At 42.2% G+C, this 27,327-nt stretch overlaps 2 protein-coding genes across 5 annotated transcripts in view; one reads left to right on the forward strand and one right to left on the reverse strand.

Annotated features, from left to right (window-relative positions):
* Window positions 1-17,308, reverse strand: part of ELF5 (E74 like ETS transcription factor 5) — a 52,339-nt gene extending 35,031 nt beyond the window's left edge. The window contains exon 1 of the mRNA XM_033928918.1: window positions 16,822-17,308. The gene's annotated coding sequence lies outside the window, so the exon portion shown is untranslated. The remainder of the gene's footprint in view (window positions 1-16,821) is intronic.
* The window catches only part of EHF (ETS homologous factor), a 37,097-nt gene that overhangs the window by 2,571 nt on the left and 7,199 nt on the right, over window positions 1-27,327 (forward strand). For 2 of the 4 annotated variants that reach the window (XM_033928914.1, XM_033928913.1), the window contains exons 2-5: window positions 23,069-23,171; window positions 24,514-24,759; window positions 26,732-26,791; window positions 27,200-27,259. In XM_033928914.1, coding sequence (XP_033784805.1) covers window positions 23,072-23,171; window positions 24,514-24,759; window positions 26,732-26,791; window positions 27,200-27,259 — 466 coding nt within the window. In that variant the 5' untranslated portion in view covers window positions 23,069-23,071. Of the gene's footprint in view, window positions 1-11,667; window positions 11,823-13,874; window positions 14,091-23,068; window positions 23,172-24,513; window positions 24,760-26,731; window positions 26,792-27,199; window positions 27,260-27,327 lie in introns of those variants that run through there. The other 2 variants (XM_033928912.1, XM_033928911.1) reach the window with 2 other exon arrangements.

Raw genomic sequence — 27,327 nt, forward strand, 5'->3', positions numbered from 1 at the left:
CGTTACTGAAGATCTGTCTTATGAGCATTTAATAAGCCTTGTCCCATATTTGCTCGGAGCTCTCTCATTCATAAATAAATATAGGAGTTATTTGAGGGTCGTCGCTGTGGTGATCTTCCTCATTATAAGCGAGTTATCTCTGATTAATGCAGAGGCTACAGATTGGCTCTCCAGGGTGTTGTAAGGGCACAGCTGATTTTGAAGGGAAGTATGGAGAAGAGAGAAGATCTGTGAGGAGAGGAGGGTGGAATCAGCTCCATTCCCTCTCTGCGACCACTGGATTCCCTCATCCTGCATTCAAACACACTTGACATTGCAGGGCATAAATCATTCTCTGGAATTTGGCCTTTCCTGAGAAACCCCATCAGGAGTCTGGGCACCCAAGGCATACCGAATAGGTTTAGCTAAAGGTTTGGTTGCTTTCAAAATACCAGTGGCAGAAAAAAAAACAAGTGAATGTCAGGAGTCCATTTTGAAGAAAGCAGAAATGCAGCCAATATTCTAAATTTTTGGTAAACTGGGGGATTTTATGCAATTTTGAACAAACTCATTAATTAAGATAATGTAAATAGACCAATTGAGCAAGCATTCTAGTAGAGTGTTTTTAATTAGCATTTGGTATTTTGAGACATCCCATCATTGTAGTCATAGCTGTGATACTATGAATCCTAGCACTGCAATTGATATGATAAAAATCACATTTAAGGTTGAACATAAGAAAATAAGAAATGCCTTCACCGGTTTAGACCGAGGTCCATCAAGTCCGACGATCCGCTCACGCGGCGGCCCATTTAGTTCTCTATTATTGGCTTATGTTTTGGACCTGACAGGGCTAGAATTTCTTTAAGTACAAATCGGAACAATATACGAGAATTCATCAAAGCTGAGCTGGTACTTTACACAGATGAAATCATATTTCAGGCCGTGCTTTCTCCAGCCTGGGCTTTTTAGACATCGGTGTCCTTTATTGCTACCTGGGCTGAACTTGAAAGGTTATTGCGTTATTGGGTAGGGAGTGATTTTTGTTCAATGTTTCCCACGATTAAGGGGCCAGACGAAATTACTTCACGAGAAGCAATGATCACAGCTGATATAACCCTGTGTTCTGCATATTCTGTTCAGTCATGGAATGTATTGGCAAACCAAAGAACTAATTATCTGCTGAATGATTCAAAAATGTTTCTATGCTAGCTCGTTTTTCTTAATTTGTATTTTTGCAATTAAAAACTTTGGGGTCTTTTTACTAAGGCAGGCTAGCTGATTTAGCACGCACTAAATGCTAAATAAAATAAAAGCAATCCACTTGCTCATTCATCTTGTCATGCCATCACCAGAGGCTGGCTACTTTTCCGTGGCCCACCTTTTAGAATCCTTCTAGCTGCAGGCAGATTTTTTTTTTTTTTGGAGGGTGGGCATGTTGGCATATATTTTAACGAGTACTTCAGCAGAGGAAAAAAGAAGTGGCTTAGAGGTGGTGTGCAGCCAGAAATTGATGTTTCGTGTCATTTCTCATTTGTCTCTGGGAATGTCCATTCTGTTCAAGGTTTTTTTTCCCCCTTACGTTATCATAGGAACAATATCATTCGGAGTGTGCATGCTTTCGAAAATGAGTATATTGTACAAAGAATGCTCGCTGTTTCAGAAAATCTGCATTATTAATAGCACAGAATAAACACAAAATTGTGTGTATGTGTGTGTGTGGGGGGGTATTTATTTTTGTTGGCCAACAATATGAAAAAACTTAGAATATGCAGTTGACAATCACTATATCATTTCAGATGGATGCACATCCCAAGGGGCTTATAAGAGGCAAAAGGTCATAGATTTGATTTACCACCTTTCTGCGGGTGTAGACCCTTTTTCTGTCCCTAGTGGGCTCACAATTTAAGGGCTCCTTTTATTAAGCCGTGGATAGCATAGCTGGTTTTAAGAAAGGTTTGGACAAGTTCCCAGAGGAAAAGTCCATAGTCTGTTAATGAAAAAGACATGGGGGAAGCCACTGCTTGCCCTAGATCGGTAGCATGGAATGTTGCTACTCTTGGGTTTTGGCCAGGTACTAGTGACCTGGATTGGCCACCGTGAGAATAGGCTTCTGGGCTTGATGGACCATTGGTCTGACCCAGTAAGGCTATTCTTACGTTCTTATGTTCTTACCGCGGTCCAGTGAGGTAACTGCTCTGAGCTTAGGAATTCTATGATCACCGGAGCAGTTACCTCATTGGGCCACGGTAGAAACCAGTGTAAGTTCTGGACCTGGAGTAATAGAGGGTTTAGTGACTTGCCCAGGGTCACGAGGAACTGTAGTGAAAACCAATCCCCCGTTCCCCAGGTTTTCAGCCATTGCCCCAGCCATTAGGGCTAGTCTTCCACTTGTGTGGGTTTGAGTTTCCCAAAAAGTAGGACCATGGCCAGATACGTCCAGGCTTTCACTCTGTGAAATGCTCTCTTGGTACTTAGAGCAGGAAAAAGCTGTTTCGAGGAGATCAAACTAAGCCGTATGTTACACGGTCGGTAGCATGGTTTTGCTTGTAACGTAATGCCTACTTGAATGGGGTCATTGAGAACAGGAGTAAGGGTTTGCAGGCGTTTGTTCATTCTTTTCATTGGTGATTTATTTCCGGCTTCATCGTGTATAAAAATGGCAGCAGATTGAAATGGAAAACATGAAATACAGGATATTTTGTTCAGGACTTCTTCCATTTCATTTTGAAAACGATCCAGACCCCAGAATTCAATTGTTGTTTCTTTCCCCTTTCAAAATGCAAGCACATCCCTATAGACAATTTTCAAAAGAAATTGCCCAAACTGAACCTTTATTTTATCATTTGTATTCAAAAACGATATCAACTAATAGCCTAATCTTCAATTATTTTCTTGTTATGAAATATTGAGATAAGTACAAACTGCCCTCACGCTTTATTGCATGTTTTCATTCTGTGTCGACAAGTAGTTTGACAACTGGGATAGAAAAGAGTTTCCTGACGTCGAAAGGAAAGCCGTCTGGGTCTGGCGTCTTCTCCAGGAAAATTGCTGCTCGCATTTAATTATTGCTGGTTCAAAAAACATAAAGGGGTCTTTTTACTAAGGCACGCTAACTGATTTAGCACGCACTAAGCTGCCCATTATATTCTATGGGCCCGTTAGCATTGAGCACGTGCTAATCGTTAGTGCGCCTTTGTAAAAGAGCCCCCAAATCTTTTGCTAAAATTTTTACAGCAACAGTTTTTTTTAGGGCAAAATCTGATCGAAACTTTGTCACCTGGGTCAGTGTTAGAACTTTTAAAATATAACTTAAATAGGCGTTGTTTTGCTATGTATGAACTAGTGCATGCCGTTTATTTTCAAAACATCTAACCTAGTTCTATCACAAAGGAAAGCAGGTCTGATTTTCCATTGTAGCATCTGTTTAGATAATATTTGTGTGGCAAAACACACTGGGTGAATCAGAAGAATTCAATGTGGTTAAAACATTCAGATGATGTAGATACTGGTGAACCTTTCAGGTATTTTTTTAATCAGGTCGCTGCCTAAACTCACCCCCTCTTTTACCAAGGTGCGCTAACTAATTAGCGCATGCTAACACGTCCATAGACTAACATGCAAGCACTAATCGATTAGCGCACCTTAGTAAAAGAGGGCCTCAGTGACAATGTAGCCAATTTTTATCTTTTTGTGTTTGGGTAAAATAAACATGGAGATAACTAAATTCACCTAGATGGGTCTAATCAAAAATTTGAGTGCCCAGAAAGAAAAATCAAGACAGGAATAGGAGGGAGCTTTCCGACGGAGAGGAGGCTACTTGCTCGAAAGGGTTTTGTCCACCTTTACATTCACTGAACCTCAGTCTGAAATGAACAACGCATGGAGGACTGATGATGAGAACTCTAAAGCTGGGTCTAGGGTGAGATTAAAAATTATAATCAACAACTACAAGGGTGGTTTGAAAAGTCTGGTTGAAAAAAAGCAAGTGAGGGCTATACACTCGGTTCAGCGAGTTTCCAGCTTTTTTTGTATTGTAGGAAAAACAGCTTGCAATAAAAACAGAAACTCGCTGGACCAAGTGTAAAGCCCTCACTTGCTTTTTTTTTTTTTACCAAACTTTTCAAACCACCCTCAGAAAGCAAAGAGGTCCTTTTTCTAAGCTGCAACAAGGATTAACACATGCTTACTTCAGTTCATCCCACGTGCTACAAAACAGAATTTATATTTATGTTATTAATTTATTTTATGGGGTGTGCATGTATTTATTTACCACCTACCAGCCAGGTACTCCAGCATTTTCCCCTGTCTGTTCTGCTGTGCTCACAGTGTACCAGAGTTATAAGGAGCTGCAGTGGCCATCAAACCCAGTCCCCCAGGCCGTTGTACTAACCGTTAGGCTACTCATCCACTCCTAAAGCATTGTTTACTTATTTATTTGTAGTCATTTACATATACCGCCTATCAAAGTCATCTTAGCGGTTTACAATCCGGTACTCGGGCATTTTCCTTGTCTGCCCTGGGGGGGCTGACAATCTATCTAACGTACCTGGGGGCAATGGAGGATCGAGTGACTTGCGCAGAGTCACAAGGAGCAGTGTGGGATTTGAACCTACAACCTCAGGGTGCTGAGGCTGTTGCATTAACCACTATGTAGGTGCGATCTGAGCTAATCAATTAGTGCAGCTACATCGCTGTGCGTCAACCAATTAGCTTGTGGTTACCCATGTGAGCTTTCAGGAGGAAATTCTATAAAAGGCATCTAAAAAGATAAGCGCCTATAATCTAGGCACTTATCTCTTGTCAGTCATACTTAGGCACCTATTATTATACAGAATCGTGCCTAACTTAAATTTAGGCACCTGTAATAAAGGCCTATGGGCTAGATTCACTAAGCAAACTGATCGTGTACTGATCGGTTTGCGATCCCTTTGCGGCCCGATTGTACTCCGGCCAGATTCGCTTACCTCTCCTCCGATCCGTGCATGCAAATGAGGGGAACGGCATGCAAAGTAGGCAGGGACACGATTCACTACAGAAATCTTGCAAACCGACTGGGCTGGCCGATCAACACAAGAAGCTGCTGAGGACCAGTAGCTCAGGTCCTTTCTGAGTGCCCTGCCTTCTGCCGCCCTGCTCTCTGCCCCAATCTGATGCCCTGTCTCCTGCTGTCTCCTGCCTGCCCCGATCTCGTGCTCTGCCCCGAATCTCTCCTGCCTGCCGCCCCGACTCGCTGCCCTGCTCTTGCCCCGAATCTCTCCTGCCGCCCCGACTCTCCTGCCCTTCCCCGCTCTGCGAGCCTATGGGGCTTGCTGGGCTATTAAAAGTTTTTTTTTTTTAAAGTCGCGGCTCTAGACGTTTGTATCTTCCCACTGTAAGCTTTTAACTTTGCCGAAATTTTAAATGATTTCAATTTTAAATATCTATTTTTATGTTTAATGATTGATTGATGTGAACCGTCTAGAACTCCTGGGTATGGCGGTATATAAAAATAAACTATTATTATTATTATCTACAGATGGTCTGCGCATGCGTCGGAATCGCACACTAGCCATTCACGCGTTCGGAAGGGGACGTTCCTCCGATCACCCTCATTAAAATTTTTTTGTTTTGTAATGAGGCCTGCAGCCGCCGACAGCCACTGCGGTCTGCAGCTGCCGACAGCCGCCGCGGCCGACATCCACCTCGGGGGAAGAGAGAAAGAGAGAGAGAGATTCGCGCACTTGCGCACTCCTACCTGAGGTGCCCTACAGCGCACGGAAAACGGGAGCACGCAGGTGGGAGTGCGCATGCACGGCTTAGGGTTTTATTATATTAGATGAAGGGAAAGACCTCAGAGGTCCAAACCATAGACTGAAATAATGTCTGTTGGTTATGTCTGGATCATGTTCTCTTTCATTGGTCAAAAACCTTCAATCCTTTTCATTTATTTATTTTAAAAAATTTCTACACCGCTTAAGACCTAAGCGGTTTACAAAGTAAACATACATCATCACGTATGCACACACAATCAGTACAGCATTATCTACTCACTCCTCCAAAGCTGTCTTAACTTAGGGCTCTTTTTACCAAGGTGTGAGCACGCACTAACCACACGCTAAACGCTAAGGCGTGGATGTTAGTCTATGGATGTGTTAGCGTTTAGCGTGCGTGTAGATTTAGTGCGCGCTAAGCACACGCTAAAACACATAGTGCACCTTAGTAAAGTAGGGGTTACTATACCCCTCTTTTACGAAGGTGCGCTTACGCTTTGTAGCGTGCGCTAAATGCTAACGCGTGCATGTTATCCTACGGGCACATTAGCAGTTAGCGCATGCTAAATCTGCGCTAAAACGCTTAGCGCACCTTTGTAAACGAGGGCCTACAACTAGCACATGGCTAATACGACTTCGATAAAACAGATTGTCAAACTCTGAAACATCACTTTTATAGATCTTTTTTAACTTTTACTTCTTTCTTTTCTTATTTTAACAAAAAAATATATAATTCAGCACCATCAGAAAGCTGGGAGGCCATGAAAACCTTCCTCTTCACAAATCCAGCTCCATGAAAAGACCAAGCCAAACGAGCTTAGATAAACTCATCATGAAAAGACCAAGCCAAACGAGCTCAGATAAACTCATCAACTAGGCCATAGCGCTAAGTTCCTCACTAAAGCATGTATAGTTAATTAGAGTATCTCAGAGGTTTATCTCTACTATAGCTGATTAGTGCATCTTGGCTGTTCATATCCACTATAGCATGTATAGTTGATTAATGTATCTCGGCGGTTAATTCTACTTTAGCCTAGGGCAGGGGTGTCCAATGTCGGTCCTCGAGGGCCGCAGTCCAGTCGGGTTTTCAGGATTTCCCCAATGAATATGTATTGAAAGCAGTGCATGCAAATAGATCTCATGCATATTCATTGGGGAAATCCTGAAAACCCGACTGGACTCAGTCGGGTTTTCAGGATTTCCCCAATGAATATGTATTGAAAGCAGTGCATGCAAATAGATCTCATGCATATTCATTGGGGAAATCCTGAAAACCCGACTGGACTGCGGCCCTCGAGGACCGACATTGGACACCCCTGGCCTAGGGTAACCAGATTTTCCTGAAGGAAAATCTGGACCCATGGCCAAGCCCCCGGGCTCACCCAGTTCCGCCCCGTTTTGCCTGTGTCACGCCCCGTTCCACCTCCCAGCTCCGCCCCAGATGGCGTCCGCGCATATGCGGACACGAGGCAATGATGTCACGTGCGCGCGCGCGACATCACCGCACTGCATTTGCGCGTGCGCAGATGCCCCTTCCCCGATGCGATTTTGACGGGAAGCTTTCCAAAACCCGGGACAAAGTGCCGGGTTTTGGAAAAGCCGTCCGGAGCCCTGGACATGCCCTCAAAAAGGAAAATCCGGACGTCTGGTAACCCTACATTAGCACGTCTAGTTACCTGGTGTATCTCAGATGTTCTTTATTTACCATAAAGCGATCATTGCACCATTAGCTTTCCAAATACGTCTAGTCCATATTTGTCTCGACTAGGCTATGTATGTACTCCTGTAACCCGTTCTGGGCTCTTTTGGGATGACGGGCTAAATAAATGAATGAATGAATACACAAATCATTCTTTGCGTGAATAATTTTGCCAATAATTGGCACTTGATGTACTAGGTCCTACCACCAACAGTATAAGAGTGGAAATATGCTCTTAAAGCAACCGTAACAACTCGAAAACTCCAGACTTCCAGTTGTTTCTAACATTTGCTGGGTATAGTTTCCTGGAAAGACCACTTATCTTGGTTGTGGATAGCGCTGTCCACCTTTCAGAGGTGCTGAATCAAAATACCCCCAACATATGTTAAGCACAGCTACAAACGGAGGCAGGAGGAATTTCTGCTCAAATCAGTTCTTACCCCATAAGGCGTACTTTAAAGATTCTAATCCATTCATTTATAATAGCGAAAATTGATTACTGTAACGCTTTATTTCTAAACATCACACAAAAATAAATAAGAAGAATACAAATAATTCAAAACACAGCAATAAAAATAATATATAACTCAAAAAAATTCGATCACGTATCTCCATTGCTAAAAGACGCACACTGGTTACCAGTAAATCACAGGATCTGTTTTAAATTAATGCTTCTAATTTTCAAAACCTTAATATCCAACGAACCTCAATTTATCTCCAAAACTTTAATTCCATATAAACCTCATCGATCTCTTCGCTCTTCCGACCAATGCTTATTAACAGTTCCATCTTTAAAAATTATAGGCACCAGAAGAGCTGACACTTTTACAGTCGCCGGCCCACAAAGGTGGAATAAACTTCCTCAATTTATTAGAACAGAAAAAAATATCACAACATTTAAAAAACTTTTAAAAACATATTTATTTAATGATGCCTTCGACTTTTAATAGCTCTCTTAAATTACTTATGATCTGATATTATTGCTAAAGAAGTTAACGAAGTTAGCTTGAGCCATTTCGTTCTATCTTTTTACCCTACCTTTTGTACTTTCCCTCTTTTCTTATTAAACCCGAAATTGTAACTTTTTTAATTTTCCCTTGCCCCTCAAGTATGTTTTAAATGTTTTTATCTTATGTCATGTTAATAATTATTATGTTAAGTTTCTTATCTCTTTTTATTACTATATGTACATCGCTTAGAAATTGTTATAGGCGATCCATCAAAAGACTGAATAAACTTTGAAACTTTGAATAAACTTAAACTTTGTACTTGCAAAATTAACAACATTTTGCTAGCTGCTTTTTGAGTTTCAATAAGGTCGCAGCATCCGGACTTTTAAAAAATTAGACTGAGAATTGTGAGTAAGAAAATGAGCAATTGTGAAGTTTTTGTGCTTTTCCGGATGTGAGACTTGTCTGATGCAAATGTGCCCCCGCTTTTACAAACGCATAGCATGGGTTTTAGCGCTGGCAGCAGCGGTAACTACTCTGATGCTCAGCGTCGGAGCAGTTACTGCTGCTGCCGGCGCTGAAGCCCATGCTATGCGTCCATAAAAGAGGGGGATAGTTTATTTGGAGCTCCTTTTTACAAAGCCACGGTAGAGGTTTCAACCAATGGCCAGTGAGCTAAATGCTCCGAAGCTCATAGGGATTCTTCGAGCATCGGAGCATTTAGCTCGCTGGCCCATGGTAGAAACCTCTGCTGCGGCTTGGTAAAAGCCAGCGTTTATTCTTAGCGGTGGCCATATTCCTGGGAAAAATTCACCTATAAACATATAACAACTCGGAGACCCTGGTCAATGGTCAGTGCATTAAAATGTAGAAAGGATGAATGAATAAATGGCTAAATTCAAACTGAAGGGCAATAAAGGCAAAAGACGGAGAAAATAAGCAGATTCGCCAAATGAAAGTTGCTTAAAAGTATTTCAAGCCAAAGAAAATCTCTAAAAATGTAAGTGAAGAAAATAAAAATAGAACATATCAAGAAAAATAATCATCTTTGAACAATATTATCCAGTTAAAACCAACTACAATCCTCAAATCCTTCTTCTCCTTAATAATGGCAGATCAGGACCAAGGAATGCATGGGTTCAGAGTAGAGGTCTCAAACTCCATCCTTTGCAGGGCCACATTTTGGATTTGTCGGTACTTGGAGGGCCTCAGAAAAAAATAGTTAATGTCTTATTAAAGAAATGACAATTTTGCATGAGGTAAAACTCTTTATAGTTTATAAATCTTTCCTTTTGGCTAAGTCTTAATAATAATATTGCAATTTTTATAGCTAAAGAGACAGATGATCAAGAAACTGTTTTATTTTACTTTTGTGATCATGATAAACATATCGAGGGCCTCAAAATAGTACCTGGCGGGCTGTGAGTTTGAGACCACTGACCTTTGGTCTGTCCCACTATGGCAGCTCTTATGTTCTTATGTGAGCCAAGTATAGAAATAATCAAGCCATTGTGACATCATTGGTGAGGTTGTCTGTTATGCATTGGTGGAATGAGGCATTATGACATCATAATCTCAGCTCTGGAATGTTGCTCCTCTTTGGGTTTCTGCCACTGTTGGAAACGGGATACTGGGCTTGATGGACTTTTGGCAGTGGTCTCCAACTCCAACCCTTTGCAGGGCCACATTTTGGATTTGTCGGTACTTGGAGGGCCTCAGAAAAAAATAGTTAATGTCTTATTAAAGAAATGACAATTTTGCATGAGGTAAAACTCTTTATATTTATAAATCTTTCCTTTTAGCTAAGTCTTAATAATAATATTGTCATTTATAGCTAAAGAGACGTATGATCAAGAAACTGTTTTATTTTACTTTTGCAATTACAATATCGAGGGCCTCAAAATAGTACCTGACGGGCCGCATGTGGCCCCCAGGCCATGAGTTTGAGACCACTGGGTTAGACCATCTCATTTGTATAGAATTCTGTTTTGTACCGAATCATTGCATCGCTTTTGCTTGTGATTTAAATTGTGAGTGTTTTCAACAAGCAGTTTTGTTATCTGTTTCCTTTGAATTTAATTTAAAGAAAAAGATTTAACATAAAACAACAGCGACAGGACCCAACTCCAATACATTTGAAGAATAAAAATAATCCAATACATTTGAATAATAAAAATAATCCAATACATTTGAATAATAAAAACAAGCTTTCAATTGCTTTCTAATAGGACTGTAATGAATGTTCGCATTCAATTCAATTCGGTCCCATATAGTACTCCAAACACATTCTTTTTATTTGGCCAAATAGTGATTTAAATTTGAATACGAATAATCTGGAGCTCTATTGTGCTAAATCCGACTGAAATAAACACTGGATCTCTGATTTCACATTGCTTCTTTTATTACAAGTGGATCGATTTTTCACTCCGTCAAAAATTACAAAGACGTGGGGACACTCGATGAAATTACAGGGAAATAGGAGGAAATATATTTTCACTCAGAGAATAGTTAAGCTCTGGAACGCGTTGCCAGAGGGTGTGGTAAGAGCGGATAGCGTAGCTGGTTTTAAGAAAGGTTTGGACAACTTCCTGGAGGAAAAGTCCATAGTCTGTTATTGAGGAAGACATGGGGGAAGCCACTGCTTGCCCTGGATCATGGAATGTTGCTACTCTTTGGGATTCCGAAATCTTGCTATTCTTTGAGATTCTTCCTGGAATCTTGATACTATTTGGGGTTCTAGAATCTTTTGTTACTCTTTGGGATTCCGGAATCTTGCTACTCTTTGAGATTCTTCCTGGAATCTTGATACTATTTGGGGTTCTAGAATCTTTTGTTACTCTTTGGGATTCCGGAATCTTGCTACTCTTTGAGATTCTTCCTGGAATCTTGATACTATTTGGGGTTCTAGAATCTTTTGTTACTCTTTGGGATTCCAGAATCTTGCTACTCCTTGGGTGTTGGCCAGGTACTAGTGACCTGGATTGGCCACCGTGAGAATGGGCTACTGGGCTTGATGGACCATAAGGCTATTCTTATGTTCTTACTTATTTATGTTAAAGCTCAATGCCCTTTATTTGGTATTCGTATTCGGCCAAATAGTAAAATATTCTTTTCGGTACTGCTCTACTTCCTAAAGAGAAGATGGTTTCAAGTTTCAAGTTTATTAGGATTTTATATACCGCCTATCAGGATTATCTAAGCGGTTTTTACAATCAGGTACTCAAGCATTTTCCCTATCTGTCCTGGTGGGCTCACAATCTATCTAACGTACCTCTCTCATGTTTAGAGGAAGTTGATTCCACAAATGTGAAGTCAAATGAACCTTTCCCGAAGGGCTGGTTGTAACAATCCTACTCGAGAAGAGCAGAGGAAACAGGAGGAAAGGAGCCAAATTTCCTATGACAAAGGGCACGTGAGATGCAAATCCAGCCCTGCATACAGGTAGCTTATTTTTATTCCTGTCTACGGGTTTTCATGTTCCTCAGCACCGTGTTCTCCTTTAAAGTAAGACGCTGTGGAAAACGGCCATGGTACAGGAAATTCTGTAAACATCTTGTTTACATGCATAGCAGAACTTCGGTTTCAGTTCTAGTATCAGGCCACTTGTTAATTATCTCTATGCTTCACACAGAAGGAGGAAGTTATCAACATGGGTTGCTTTATCATAAGGCATGCTCCATTGCATAAAATTGGACCCTGTGTTAAAATAGCTTGATGCGATACACCCGGCTTTCAGCCCAGAGCTGCAGCGTTTGGTTCCAGCCTTTCAGGAGCAGGTGAAATTGAAGCGGAGGAGTTGCTGGCCGGGCTCGATTGGGGACATGGAATTAGAAGCAGACAGACTGAAAAGTAGCGCGAATGACTTGGGTTTAATTTAATTTTACTTTTTGCTTTATTTTTGGTGGGCTTGTTTCATTTTACTCGTTTCCCCCCCCCCTCCCCCGCTTTTATTTTTAGGATTTTTCTTCAGGGTTCTTTACAGGTTTTTTTTTTAGAAGGTTCTCAAGATGTAATTCATACTAGATCCACCCTTTTGATGGTACACTCCATTGAAAGTGATAAGGCTCTAATTATGAAAACTTATTTCAAAAATAAAAACGTTGTATTCTGTGGAGCAAAAATTCTTCTGATTTATTTTAAAAATGTATATACCGTTTAAAACGAAGCGGTTTGCATAGTTTGGCTAAAGCTACACAGTATAGACAGAAGGCCTTTTTGGCATTAAAGTCTAGGGTGTTGGCTTTGGGAACCACATATGGCCTCTTTTACAAAGCCGCGCTGGCGGCTGCGCTGCGCTAACGGCCTCGAAGCCCATAGAGATTTAAAGGGCTTCGGGGCTGTTGCCGTGCGGCTTTGTAAAAGAGGCCGATAGTTTTGAGATTTCCCTGTAAATGTTTGTTGAAATTGCAAGATAAAGATTTCCCCCCCTTTACATTTATAGCGCCGGCTGCGGCGGTAACAACTCTGACGAGGGGGTTTGTTTTTTGGGATCTATTAGAATTAGAGAAATTTCTTAAATTACATGAAGGAGGAAAACTTTGACCGTTTTTATCTTTGGAGAATAAATAATTGAAACACGCCATTTATTTTTTTAATTTATTTTTTTAGTTAATTCCAATGATTTACCTAAATATTTATTTTAATATATTTAGGTATTATCTCTCTAGATGTGGGCTTGATGAAATACTGAACTGTTTTTGAATTGATTTCTTTGTAATGTTTTTCCTTTTATTTCCATATCTGGTATTCTTTTTGGAATATAAATATGCAATAAAAAAAGAGAATTCATTGTATTATCTTTTCCCTCTTCCTTCTCTTTATATGGGTAAATGTAAGTAATTCTTTTTTCATACGTACTATAGTTAGATTGTAAGCCCATTGGGACAGAGAGAGAAATTCAAAGTAACTGTTTAGATTTTTGGCCATTACTTAAGTCAATTTAATTGTTTTGTAAACTGTTTTGAATCCTTTGGCAGGCGGTGGAGATCATAAGGGTCAATGATTGAGACTCCAAAACCATTGAGTCTTGGTGTTGGGTATTATACTCTTAACCAAGCGGGTTTCTGAGACCCTACATCCTCTTTCTCACTTGAAGATATCCAGTTGTGGGATCTATTTGTATTTGTGGATTTTCCAGTTAATCCCACAAACCATCTTCCCCGATTGGTCAGTTGCATCCACAACACGTCCTTTTGTAAACCACATTGAACTTCAAGACTATATGGTCTAGAAATCTGATGTTATGTTATGTTAAATCTCCCAAAGGATTCAAAGCAGTTTACAAAACAATTAAATTGACCTAAGTAATGGCCAAAAATCTAAGCAGGTACATCAAATTTCCCTCTCTGTCCCAACGAGCTTACAATTTAACTATAGTACCTATAGCATAATACCCAAGTATAAAAAGTATAATACCCAATAGCATCTTTTTTTTTTTGGGGGGGGGCATTCTCGGAAATGTTCAATAAGCCATTATCAGCCGTTATTGTGGGTCTGAGCATGAATGACTGGATCTTTCCTTTGAGATCCTGCCAGGTACTTGTGACATGGATTGGCCACGGTCAGAGGCAGGGTGCTGGGCGTGATGGACTTTTTGATTGGGACCAGCATGGCGTGTCGTACACTCCTCTCTTTCTAAACATACGAAGCGTTTGCTCTGTCGATGTCGCACTGTCCCTATGGCTCCACGGCACATCCAATGGTTATAAGGTAGAGTATACAGTGCTTAGGGATAGAGCAATGTGGATGGGGGTCTGTGCTCTCTTTCCTTTAAACTCACAAATCTCCGGATTCCTGACTTTTGACCTGGAAATAGAGGAAAGGCACCTTATCATTCATGCCCAGCTCGTAGTAGCCAATCAAAATACTGGGTGTTTTGACCTTTTCTCTTAGAAACAGATCTCAGTGGCTCCCAAAACGGTCCCTGGGTGAGTTTCCAGGGTCTCCACAATCAATATACATTAGCAAACAAAGGAGGCAGCGTATGCAAATTTCTTATGCATATTCATTGCCTGAAAACCCAACTAGCTGGATGTGCCCCGAGGTCAGGGACGAGAACCCTTGACATAGATGACGTTTTACCCACCCATTCTGTCCATTCTTGAGATCTGACTGGCTCCAGAGCAATGACGTCACTCAGAATTCCTTAATCGTTTTAAATGATGACATGAAAGTCTTTTCGGTTCATTAATGCATCCTTCGCGTCCTGTCAATGTTCAGGTTCACTGCTTTTCTATACTGTTCTCCCAGGATGTACTTGGGACAATTTATTCCAATCTTCCAGTATCGATAAACTTGTATTCAGTGATTACGGCCTAGTAAAATGGGAAGTATTTGATTGTTTGTTTCGTAGACATCTTTATTTTTAGTAGCAAGAATGGCTCTGTCTATGGGGCTGAACTTGGACTTAAACGGCATTGGGAGTATCAGTATTCAAGTTTCAAGTTTATTAAAATTTTGATTTGAACGCAATATCAAATAGTTTCAATGCGTATAACAATAGTAATTTGGGGGGGACAAATGACAACCATCAGAACAATAAACATACAATCTTATCCACAGTTATTTGAAGATACATAAGGAATACAAGGATAAACTACATTTGTTTAAAATAAAAAAACCCAAAAAAGAAAAAACATTTAGGGAAGAACAACATCAGGAGGGGTATTAAAATTTTTTTGGAGAAACTTGGTCTAAAAGTAACTGGTTTTTTTGTTTGTTTTTTTTAAAAAAAGACTTAATCTAAATGATACTAAAAAAATCTAAAAGATTATCTGATCTAAGCTTCATATGCATCTTTATAAAGATAGCTTTTTAGTTTGCTTTTAAATTTTTCTAAGGAAGTTTCTGAGTGCAAAAAAATTGGAAGTTTGTTCCAATGCTGGGGTCCCAAGATAGAAAAAGTTGTGGTTCTTCTAGTGCCAATTACTTTCAGTGATGGACAGCAAATACTGATCAGCTGATCTAAGAGATCTGGCTGGGGAATATGGTATTAAATATCGATATAAAAACATAGGAGTATTAGTTTTCTGAATTTTAAATGTTAACAACGCGATTTTATATGTTATTCTGTGTGAAATCGGTAGCCAGTGTGCCCTGAGTTGTATTAATCTCAGGGACCCCCCAAAACTATGGATTATGCACTTATATCCGTCACTTTTTATTTTTATTTTTTTAAATGCCAACCCCCACAAGTCCCACCCCCTACATGTCCCATGTCCCATATGCCCCACCCTTCACATGTCACGCCCCACATGTCCTACATGTCCCACCTACCCCCATGTCCCCATGGAGCTGAACTTGGACTGGAGAGTGTGCTAGCAGGAAGAAGCAGAGAGAGGAGCAGAGAAGGCGGTGCTAGCAGGGGAAGAGGCGAGAGCTAACTCCGCCCACCCCTGACATCACCAGCCAAACTCCCCCCATAAAAGGGGACGAGCCAACAGCAGAGAGTTCACAGTGCAAGGCCAGCCGAAGGGAGACTGTAGGAGCTGTGCCTAGTCCTGAGCACATGGTAGCAGAGTTCTGAGCACATGGCAGAACAGTGAGCGGAGAGTGTGCTAGCAGGAAGAAGCAGAGAGAGGAGCAGAGAAGGCGGTGCTAGCAGGGGAAGAGGCGAGAGCTAACTCCGCCCACCCCTGACATCACCAGCCAAACTCCCCCCATAAAAGGGGACGAGCCAACAGCAGAGAGTTCACAGTGCAAGGCCAGCCGAAGGGAGACTGTAGGAGCTGTGCCTAGTCCTGAGCACATGGTAGCAGAGTTCTGAGCACATGGCAGAACAGTGAGCGGAGAGTGTGCTAGCAGGAAGAAGCAGAGAGAGGAGCAGAGAAGGCGGTGCTAGCAGGGGAAGAGGCGAGAGCTAACTCCGCATCAGGAGTGTCAGTATTCATCTCACCGAGCCCGAAAACTAGGGTTTAGACACTCATATCTATCGTTTTCAATCATTTTTACATGTCGCCCCCCCTTCCCACTCCCACGGTATTTTTTCCCAGATAGTAAGTCATATGTATACCACACACAGACGCATCCAATTTTATATATATAGAAGATAGATATACGGGAGCAACTGCCTTGGCCAAAATGGTTTGGTGGCTTGAGAGTCTTTCACTGTGAGACCAGACCCAAATCGAAAGATTGCCCGTCGCAACGCTTTAGCACGTCGGTCTTGCAAAATCCAGATGAGCTTTCATTCATGGGAAAAGTACCTGGTTCAAAAGGATGCCTTCAGACATCAGAGACTCCCTCCCTCCCCCACACACCCCCCTCCCCACACCGCGCCACCTCTCCGCTCTCAGAGCAAAACTGAAAGTGTCAGTTTTCTTTGGCTCAGTAACTCCTGTAATTCCTTATGGAAACAAGCAAAAGAGGAGGCCTGGGATGTTCAGATAGAAGTTGCTCTTCTGCCTCATCTCTGTTTATATTACAGTAAATCAAGGCTTACCTGTGCTGATATCGGAGTAGGGCAGCAGGTGCAAAATAACGTCTCGGCTGCCAACTCAAACGAGAAAGAAGGTTAATACCTTCTGGGAGGCATTCAGGAGATAACAAGCTTTCATGCCAACAACCGAATTAACGGCTTTGTTTACAGTGTGTCCTGCCTTGACAACCTCAACCTGTTCTGCCCCTTGCCACACAAACAGCTCTTTGTGGCGCTCGCAGTGAGTAGGCAGACCATGCCATCAGCAAGCTGGCCCTGAGACGAAGCCTGGACTGCAGGCATGGCTGGAATATAAATCCCAGGTGCTAATTCCCACTTGGGACCTTTTTCTTCTTCTTGTGTCGATACAGTCAGAAAGTCTCGTCACCTGCAAAGAATCCAGTTTTCTTCAGAACCTGCAGAGCTATTAGAAGAATGCACCCTGAGGCTGTGGGTTCTAATCCCTGGCTGCTCCTTGTGACCCTGGGCAAGTCACTTAATCCCTCCATTGCCCGAGGTAGATAGATTGTGAGCCCACCAGGACAGAGAAAGAAAATGCTTAAGTACCTGAATGAAATCATTTAAACCATTCTGAGTACAGAAAATTGAATAAATAAATAGTGTGCAAAGTTTCTGCCTCTGGGAACCAGAGCTGGTATTGTGACATCATAATGCCTCATTCCACCAATAAGAGCCAACCTCATCAGTGATGTCACAATGGCTTGATTGTCCTAGACTTGGCTCACTTTTACTACACTTTGATTTCTAGAGTGGTGCAGTGGTTAAAGCTACAGCCTACACTGAGGTTGTGGGTTCAAACCCCATGCAGCTCCTTGTGACCCTAAAACAGGGCAAAAAACAAAAGGAACTGATCCCAATATATCCACAGAGAAGAAAATCCAGAGAAAACAAAAAAAAAAAAACTCTGTGGAGTGACGATGTTCCTAAATGAACTTTATTTGAAAGTGTCAAAGTTCCGAAATCATCCACATAAAAACCTTAAAGGACCTAGTCCGCTAGGGATACAGGACCCAACATGATCCGCGTTTCGACAAAAAGTCTCCTTCAGGGGTACGTGGGAAACAATTGTGTGGTGAACCGGAAGTGAGACACTGCTTGCGTTATTATTTTATTATGTAATCTACCATGGCCTGAAAGGTAACATGGAATATAAATAAACTGCAATGTGGGCCTTTTCTATCAAAAACTGCGCTAGCAGTTTTAACGCAGAGAGCCGCGCTGAATGGTTCGTGCTGCTCCCGGCTCACCACGCTACAAACTGCTAGCGCAGTTTAATAGAAGAGGCCCTAAATGTATGTTGAGAGAGAATTAAGCATGGAAGCTCTGGATATATCCCGGAAAGTCCTGACATTAGACAGGTGAAGAGAGATGGGATGGAAGGAAGACAAAGATCACTTTTCTCTTTACAGAAAAACTGCCCTCAACCCCTGCAACTGACATCTACCTTATCTATCTCTGCAGATGATAGAAACAGTAGATTAACTATGGAAAGATATTTCACCATTAACTGAAGAGCATGCAAAGATGGAGAAATACACTGTTTTATGAGTTCAATTAGCTACTGTAGGAATAAAACTAGAGAAAAAGCAACAGGTCCTGAGGTTGTGGGCTAGCTGTGGTTTTACACCAAGGCCCACCCAGCCAGATACCATAAAGAGATAAACAGACTGTGGTCAGAAGACAGAATTCTCAGAAGAAAGAATTCATAAGAAATATCATCTAATAGAAAGTATCAGAGATGTTTAGAGTTGGGAGGGGGGCTTGTGCTCGGAAGTACTAATATGGTGGGGAAACAGGCATTTCGGGGAAAAGGTAGGCTTTACGGAGAACAGAGCAGACATGTAACATGACGTAGGTAAGAATAGCCAATAAGGATGTATCATGTGATGTAAACCAACGTGGTGTTGGCCACTAAGAAATGTATAAAAACCAGGCCTTTAGGAAGGAAAGGGGAGAACAGACATCAGAGGACCTCTGGGCCTGGAGGTCATCACCTTCTGTTACACTTTATACTATATGATCTATTCTTGTAAGCTGTTATTGATTGACTAAATAAATATATACTTATTGAAGCCAGTATATAGTGTTCGAGGTATCATTACAGAGGTAGGCCTGGACAGCGGCCTATCTACCTCAATGTGCACTTCTGTCTGTGCTGTACGACATACTTTGTGCTGTTTGTATCCCAAATTGATTACCGTAATATTGTCTATGCAGGCCTATCAAAGGGCAAGATTAGGCGACTGCAGACGATGCAGAATGCGGCTTTGAGGCTGTTAGGTAAAGTGAAGAAGTCTGATCATATTCCTCCTTTGCATTTGAAATTTCATTGGTTAGCAGAATTGTATAGGATTCAATTTAAAGTACAGTGTTGCTCCTGCGAATTCACGGTTTGCGGTTCGTCAACTCACTCACTCGCGGTTTCCTCCGACCGCCTCTTCCTGTCATAAAGTCGGGCCACACCAATCAGGAGCTGCATGTCAAAGCAGCTCCTGATTGGTGTAGCCCGACTTTACGACAGGAAGAGGCGGTCGGAGCAGACCGCGAGTGATTTTCTTCACCCGCCGGCGCATCAGCTGCCCTCTCCTGCCTTTTGAAAGGCGAAAAACCGCATTTGCGGGTTTTTCAAAATTCGCGGGGGTGAGGGGGGGATCCTGGAACGGAACCCCCTGCAAATTTCGGGGGAGTACTATATTGAATTTAGTATATAAGGTTTATTGTGGATGTCAACCTCCTTGCCTTCATAATTGAATGACTCCCTAAATTCCTACACAGATGCCGAGACTTTTACTGGATAATAGATAGCAGAAGCTCATCACTCAGGAGTTCCTTCTTATCTCTCTGAAAACATAAGTGAAAATAATTAGTATATTTTATTTAACTTCAGAACACTTACACAACCTAATACATTACTCACTTCAAAGTTAAAATTCAAATACATTACTCACTCAGAGACAGACGCCACCCTTAAAATCTTTATTCGAATGTTGCATATTAGTTCCCTGACGCAGGAACGAAACGGGCCACGTCGGAACCCTCGATATAAGATAAGTTCTTTTGTTATAATTCAACTAATTACATATATCATCATTTAGACGGCATAAGCAGCGAAGAAAGTACGTTTTTTGAAGTTTGCTCAAATATATGCAATGATAGGGTGGTGAGGCGACATTCTTGGGGTTCGCCCCATGAATTTGCCTTTATGTCCCTGAGCATATTTTTGACTACATATGAAGAAATCTCTAGCATTTTAAGGAGTTTGAATGTCTTATAGGAGAGTGATTTTTTGCAGTTTTCAGATACCTTTCTCATAACAAAATGATTGGCACCTTCTTCTTGTGTTTTGAGGTTTCAGTAACATGCGCACACTTGGCTTTTCCCTCCAGTGGTCTTTCTCCCTCGCTGAGCAGTAGGGATGAGCATTCATTAGTGAGCAGTTCTACACTCTAAAAAAAATGTAAAATTGATTACCCTTTCCCCCCCTTTTACAAAACTGCGTTAGCGGTTTTTAGTGCAGGCTGGCTTGCTGAATGCTCTGCGTTGCTCCTGAATTCCTATGAGCATCAGGAGTACCACAGTGCATCCAGCTTACCGGCTTGCGCTAAAAAACGCTTTCAAGGTTTTGTAAAAGAGGTGGGGGAGGGGGCGGTTTGGTTAATGCGGGCAGTATAGCTGGTTTTAAGAAAAGTTTGGACAAGTTCCTGGAGGAAAAGTCCATAGACTGTTATTGAGAAAGACACGGGGGAAGCCACTGCTTGCCCTGGATCGGTAGCGTGAAATATTGCTACACCTTGGGTTTTGGCCAGGTACTGGTGACCTGAATTGGCCACCATGGGAACGGGCTACTGGGCTTGATGGACCACTGGTCTGCATCGTTTTACTTTCACTCCGGCCCCATCCGTTCTCTGCATCGCTTTTGTCAACGGCTTTCAATTTTTAAAAAATGCTGAAGCGATATGACCATGAACAAAACGCTTCCTTCAAGCCGCACGTGTGAAGATCTGGAGGCATTGCCGTCTTACTTTGACTTGCTCACGTCTCGTGCAACCTAGAATTCCACTCCTTCCAATTCTTCATTTGATTCTTACGGTTCCGCTTGCGTATGTTCCGCACTCGGTTTTTGATAGCTCTGTGGATATGCTTTCTGCATTTCAGGTATATCCATGACTCTGTATGCATACTTTTCTCGTAATTTTATGATGTTATTATTAAACAAATGCACTCTTTGCAATCACAGCTATTATGTAACCTCTTGGTTGTGGAGTTTGCCTTCCATGTGCTTTGACCTCCGTTACCCTATGTTTCTTAATTGCAAAGATACCTCAGCTAATTTGATGACATTTTCTGATGTGTTTTTTTGGTTGTTTTTTGTTTTTTTGCATTAATATAATTGCTCTGACTTTAGATCCTCTCACATGCTGCATGTTGTTTTTTTTTTCATTTCCTGTACCTATTACTAAATATTTGATGTTAAAAATGGGTTCTAGTACTAAAGAAATCAATATTTGACCAGAAGCAGTCAACATTTAATAACCACATCTGGCTGGACTGCTGCTGGACACTTGTACTCATAGGGGTCCTAGCTGAGTCTTGGCTGATTCTGAGTCCTCTGACCCACCTCCTGACACTCTTTGCCTCTGAAATCAATCCCCCCCCCCCCCCCAAACTCTAGTACTCTCACAGTACTAGCATTCGAGATCAATCTTCCATATAAGGGCATAGGAAGAAGGGTTTGGGCAGGTCTCAACTGGCAAGAGGAATGAGTGGGAGGGGATTGATCCTGCCCGGAAGAGCTCCCCTTGGACCTTCAGAGATATAGGTAGGTTTCAAGAGGGATTGGTCTGGGGGCCATCTTGGAGGTAGCTATCTCAGGGTTCCTCCAAAGTATACATATTGAGATCTTTAAGTCTGTCCCTGTACACCTTATGGCATAGACCACTGACCATTTTAGTAGCCTTCCTCTAGACCGACTCCATCCTTTTTATATCTTTTTGAAGGTGCGGCCTCCAGAATAGTACACAATATTCTAAATGAGGTCTCATCAGAATCTTATACAGGGGCATCAGTACCTCCTTTTTCCTATTGGCCATACCTCTTCCTATGCACCCTAGCATCCTTCTAACTTTCATCGTCACCTTTTCAACCTCTTTGGCAACCATAAGATCAGTAAATACTATCACACCCAAGTCCCACTCCTCTTTCGTGCACAAAAGTTCTTCACCCCTTAAACTGTACGTTCCCTTGGGTTTTTGTAGCCCAAATGCATGACCTTTCATTAAATCTTAGCTGCCATATTTCAGAGCATTTTTCAAGCTTTGCTAGGTCCTTCCTCGTGCCATTCACACCATCCGGGGTGGCTACTCTATTGCAGATTTTGGTACCATCCGCAAAGGGGCAAACCTTACTAGACAGCCCTTCAGCAATTTTGCTTACAAAAATGCATGTCTACTTTCCTCCAACACACTACTCTGTAAATTAAAACTCATTGTTGATAACGTTCATGTTTCAAATTAAAGACATAATTTGTTCTTTGTTGATTTGATACTTCCTTCAGGATGCTGTTAGGGACTTGGACATCTTTAACTTGTAAATACATGCTTTGAACTATTTGCCTGATGCAATATGGCCGCCTTGTTATTATTTCCTCTTCAACAGCTAGCAAAATTTAACATTAACCGCTTTTAAGAAGTGATCCCCTCTCCTGATGTTATATCCTCACCCCTTCCCTTTTTTCTTTTGTTTTTAATGATGTAATTATCGATCCCCCCCTCCCCTTTTACCCTCAAGTTCATGTCCGTATTTGTCATTTGTCTTTTTAATGTTCACTCTTTCCTTCACCCATAATAATTTCATTTTTTTTAGTATTGTAAACCGGCTAGATGCATATCGATGGTTGGTATATTAAAATTAATAAAACTTGAAACTTTCCTCATATTTTATCTTACATCCATTCATCCTGCAGAAGGAATCCTATGTTCTTAGTAAAGCCTAGTTGCTCCATCTATAAAACCTCTCTTGCTTTGTTGTGTAACTTTGGAGTTCCTGCGATTTCGCTCTTGGTATGCTCCTGTCAGGTGCATGGGACAGTGACATAAGAAAAGTTGACAAAACCCAAGGTATCTCTTAGCTGGGCCCTTCTGTCTCTGGGAGCACTAGTTTCATTTCATTGATGAAACATTGGTCTGTTTCATGGGCTTGCTTCTGCTTTTTTGCTACTGTACCCACTTCTTTTTTTTCTTCTTCTTACTAGATCATGATTTTGGAAGGAAACAGCATAGCAATGAACATTAATTCCAACAGCAATCCACTGAACCACCAACCTTCCTGGACGCATGGATACCCTACGTGCGATGGTAAGAACAATGTGCTTGTTTGAATCTGGCTACAGATATCCTTATCTTTGCCCATTGGAGATTGAAACTCCCAATCTAAATACTTTGAAAGAGGCCATTTGGCCTGATATTCAAAGAAGAGTTGCAGCTGAGTAAGTCCATGGTGTTAGTCAATATCTGAAGCATTGGCTGCTCAGATTTGTACCTCGTGTGTAGTGTATAATCTAAAATGCATTTTGTGAACAGGAGATGTGAATGTACTTATGAACAGAAGATTGACAGGATCTACAAGACATACCTGGACTTTCATTTCTTCTTTGTCACTGGTTAAGGTCTACTGAGAAGTGCCTCCCATGTCCCATTGCGTTATTATCAGTGTATATCACTGCAAGATGTCAAGAATTGTGGAATAAGCTGTGTGAGTACAGAAACCCAAAGAATAGCAAGATTCCAGAATCCCAAAGCGTTAACAACATTCCATGCTACCGATCCCAGTGTACTTTTTAGTGACCCAGCAGGATAAAAATCCACTAAAGACAGAAAGAGTTTCACTCACAGAGCTATGAAATAGAAGCGTCTCGTATGACTGTAGGTCCCTTGCTCATCTCTGAAACTCTCGGAAGTCAGATTCAAACGCTGCACGTCTCCGATTCTCTTAACCAGCCGCAGTAGTTACGTGTTCCGAATTTTCAAGCTGCTAGATTTTTTTTTTTTTTGAAGCTGTTGTTTCTCTACATCTACAGTGGTATTAGATCTCGTAAAGCGCCTATGTAGGCGCGATTCTGGTGGAATTTTTTGACCGCTTGGGAAATATCTTTTAAAACAACTTTTAAATGGCGTTTTCCTCTTAATTTAGGCACTGGCGCTTACTGGTGCTTAAGTTAAGGCGCCGTTTATAGAATATGGCCTAAGTTGAGTTAGACACTCATAGGGCTCGTTTAGCAGTTAATTGATAACTGCACGGAGCAGCGTTGTTTATAGATTCAGGCCCTTAGTTTTAGGGCTCCTTTTATCAAGGCGCGCTACGGGGGTTAGCGCGTCGGACATTTCATTACGCGCTGACCCCTGCTGCAAGCCAAAAAACAAATGCATCGTCAATGGAGGCGTTAGTGACTAGCGCGGCAGGTGGTTTAACGCGCGGTATTGATAAAAGGACCCCTTAGACTTTGCTTTTCATTACATTACTTTGCATATTTGACTGTACACAGCCTAGAATAGGTTGGGCAGTCTAGAAAAGGAATGAATGAAAGTCTACATGGACAGATAGTTTGGTAGAGCGAGGCTTGTCCGGACCTCTCCTTCTGGGTGCAACACCAAGAGAGAGACCTGGGCCTTACACTGTCTCTCTTTCTCTTTCTCCTAGTTTCAACCAGCTTTTTTGGAAATCAGTGGCACGAGGTGCATCCTCAGTTCTGGACCAAGCTTCAAGTGTGGGAGTGGCTACAACACCTGCTCGACACCAACCAACTGGACGGCAACTGCATCCCCTTCCAGGAATTTGACATCACCGGTGAACGGCTGTGTGGCATGACGCTCCAGGACTTCACCCATGCAGCGGGCACGACGGGCCAAATACTCTACAACAACATTCAGATTCTCAAGTGGCATGGTAAAAGAACGATCAAAAAACAAACAGATCCGAATTTCCCCAGGAAAAGAAGAACAAGTCCAAACAAACAAAACTGTGGGAACACGATGTCCTCGGATCTTTGGACACAATTTAAATTTCCTTGTTAAAAGCAGTAATGATGATACAGACTAAATCCGCATATATCATAAAAGGACCCGACACAGGCCGTGTTTCGGCTAACCACGCCTTCCTCGGGGATCCAAGATATAATAAACCGACTTTGGTAAATGTGGATAAAAAGCCTTGGACTCCAAAGATAATTTGTATTCGCAAAATGTAAAACCAAACAGAATGCTGGGTGCAAATTGTCTTTGGATTCCAAGGCTTTTCCCCCACAATTGCCAAAGTCGGTTTATTATATCTTGGATCCCCGAGGAAGGCGTGTTTAGCCGAAACACGGCCTGTGTCGGGTCCTTTTATGATATATGTGGATTTAGTCTGTATCATCATTACTGCTTTTAACATGGTAAATAGTGAGGCATGTAGGAGTGTTAAGAGGCCATATACGTAGGGTTACCAAATTTTTCTCTGGAAAAATCGGGACACATAACCCCACCTCCAGCCCCACTCCAAGCCTCACCCTTCAAAGCCTCCTCTCTTCTTCCGGTTGAGCTCCAGCCACGTCTGGAGGTCCTGGAGCACGCGCGGCTGTGTGTGACGTCATCAGCACATGCTCAGAGGCCGGGGCTCGTCAGGGCTTTCCCAAAAGCTAGAAAAATACGGGGTTTTAAAAAGTCCGTCTATGAGCCCAGACAGTCTTCTAAAAAGAGGACATATCTGAGCTTTCCCAGACGTCTGGTAGCCCTACCTATACAGGCATGGGATGTTGCTTCTTTGGTTTTTAAATATGAAAGCAAGACATGAGGTAGGCTGCTTCTGCCAGAGCAGTTAAAGGGTGCGGAGTGATGACGGGCAGCCGACAGGTTTTTATGTTGTTTATTTTTCATTCCAGAACAAAAGCCATCAAGAGTGTGCAGTCTTTGCAAGAGTGCACATTATACCCCTAATTCTATAATTTTGTGCACACAGTGTTATGCTTAGCGCACAATAGTGTCAGTTGTGAGTGTAACTTAATTGCTTAAATTAGCTGCTAATTGGAATTAGCAACCAACAATTGGTTATAATTGGTGTTATGTGATGCTAATTGACGTTAACTCGCAGTTACCCATGTAACTGCCCTTAGTCAATATTCTACATATTGTGCACACAAAATCCAAAGTGTGCAACTGCGAGGGAGGGGCGTAGGTGGCTCATGGATTGTACCTAGCACTTGTATGCACAGGTTATAGACTGCTAGCACTTATGCTATCTAATAGACCAAGCGGGACGCATCTTACTTAAAAAAAAAAAAAAGATGCCGCGAACGACGCCTACAATAGAGGAGGCATTTGACTTGCGCCTAAGGAGGCATCTGTGCATGCTTATGGATGCCTAAGGCCATGAGTCCCGCGAGAACTGATGGCAGTCATTCAGTGATAGGCGCAGGACCAGGCAGGCGCGTGAATTAAAAAAGGTACCGGGGGGGGGGTTAAATCTTAGAGTTTTGTTAAGATAAAAATTAGTGAAATGAACAAGAATAAACAGGAATACAATCAATGAGGCAAACTTTCTAATAACTGGATGGGTTACGAGTTATTTTGGTCAGGTCACATCAGCTCTGATTTGTCCCAGTCTTTGTCGGGGCACCTAGAGCTCAGAATTTCCCCAAGAACTCAGGGCTTTGAGCAAAATGGAACTGGTGACAGGAGAGTTCAAAGATGGGCGACACCAATACAGAAAAACAACGGCAGGCCGGAAAGCACCTTGGTATCGACAATCTTCCCTTAAATGACCAAAACAGAAAACACAGGCTTCCCGTCGCCCCCTGCCCCCCCCCCCCCCAACTCTGGGGTCTCATTCCTGGTTTTTCCAGCGATCGCAGTCCTGACCTTCTTCCGTTCTTCTCTTCCAGGTCAGTACGGAAGTGAAATGCTACAGTCCCTGAACCTGGTTGTTAAAACAGAACAGACAGGTAAGCCCTAGAATATTAGCGCTCCACGGCGATGTCTTGGGTTGTCACGGCAACCCAGGCTGAGTCCACTGAAGCCAGTGGAACCGACTGCATGTTACCCTGCAACTGCTTGGAAGGCCGCATGATGCTGGAGTTTGCCGGCAGTGTTTAAGTGAGTGGAAATGGATCCGATAAGTGGTTGTTAGAATAGCTTTGCTTTCTGGGGTTCCGGTGTTAGGAGCGCTGCAGGGCATTGAGCCTCCAGGGAGTAAGGGGGGGGCGTAGTAAACCTCCGGCCCGGAACACGAGTGAACGTCAGTAGCCCATGGCCATCGCCACTTCATCCTTGCCCGTCTGCTGTGGTCCCTTTGGAAGTTCCAGTGTCTAAACATTACGTTTTCTGTTTCTCTTTTTTTGTAATAATTTAAGATCCATCTTCAATGACATCGTGGAAAGAAGAAAATTTTTTATATGACGGTACTTATGACGGTAAGGTGACGCTCTGAACATTTCTTCTTTACTCCCCCCACGTCGCCTTCGCCCCCATCTTATGAAGC

The sequence above is a fragment of the Geotrypetes seraphini genome, chromosome 19 (genome assembly GCF_902459505.1).
Source record: "Geotrypetes seraphini chromosome 19, aGeoSer1.1, whole genome shotgun sequence".
In the NCBI taxonomy this organism is placed as follows: domain Eukaryota; kingdom Metazoa; phylum Chordata; class Amphibia; order Gymnophiona; family Dermophiidae; genus Geotrypetes; species Geotrypetes seraphini.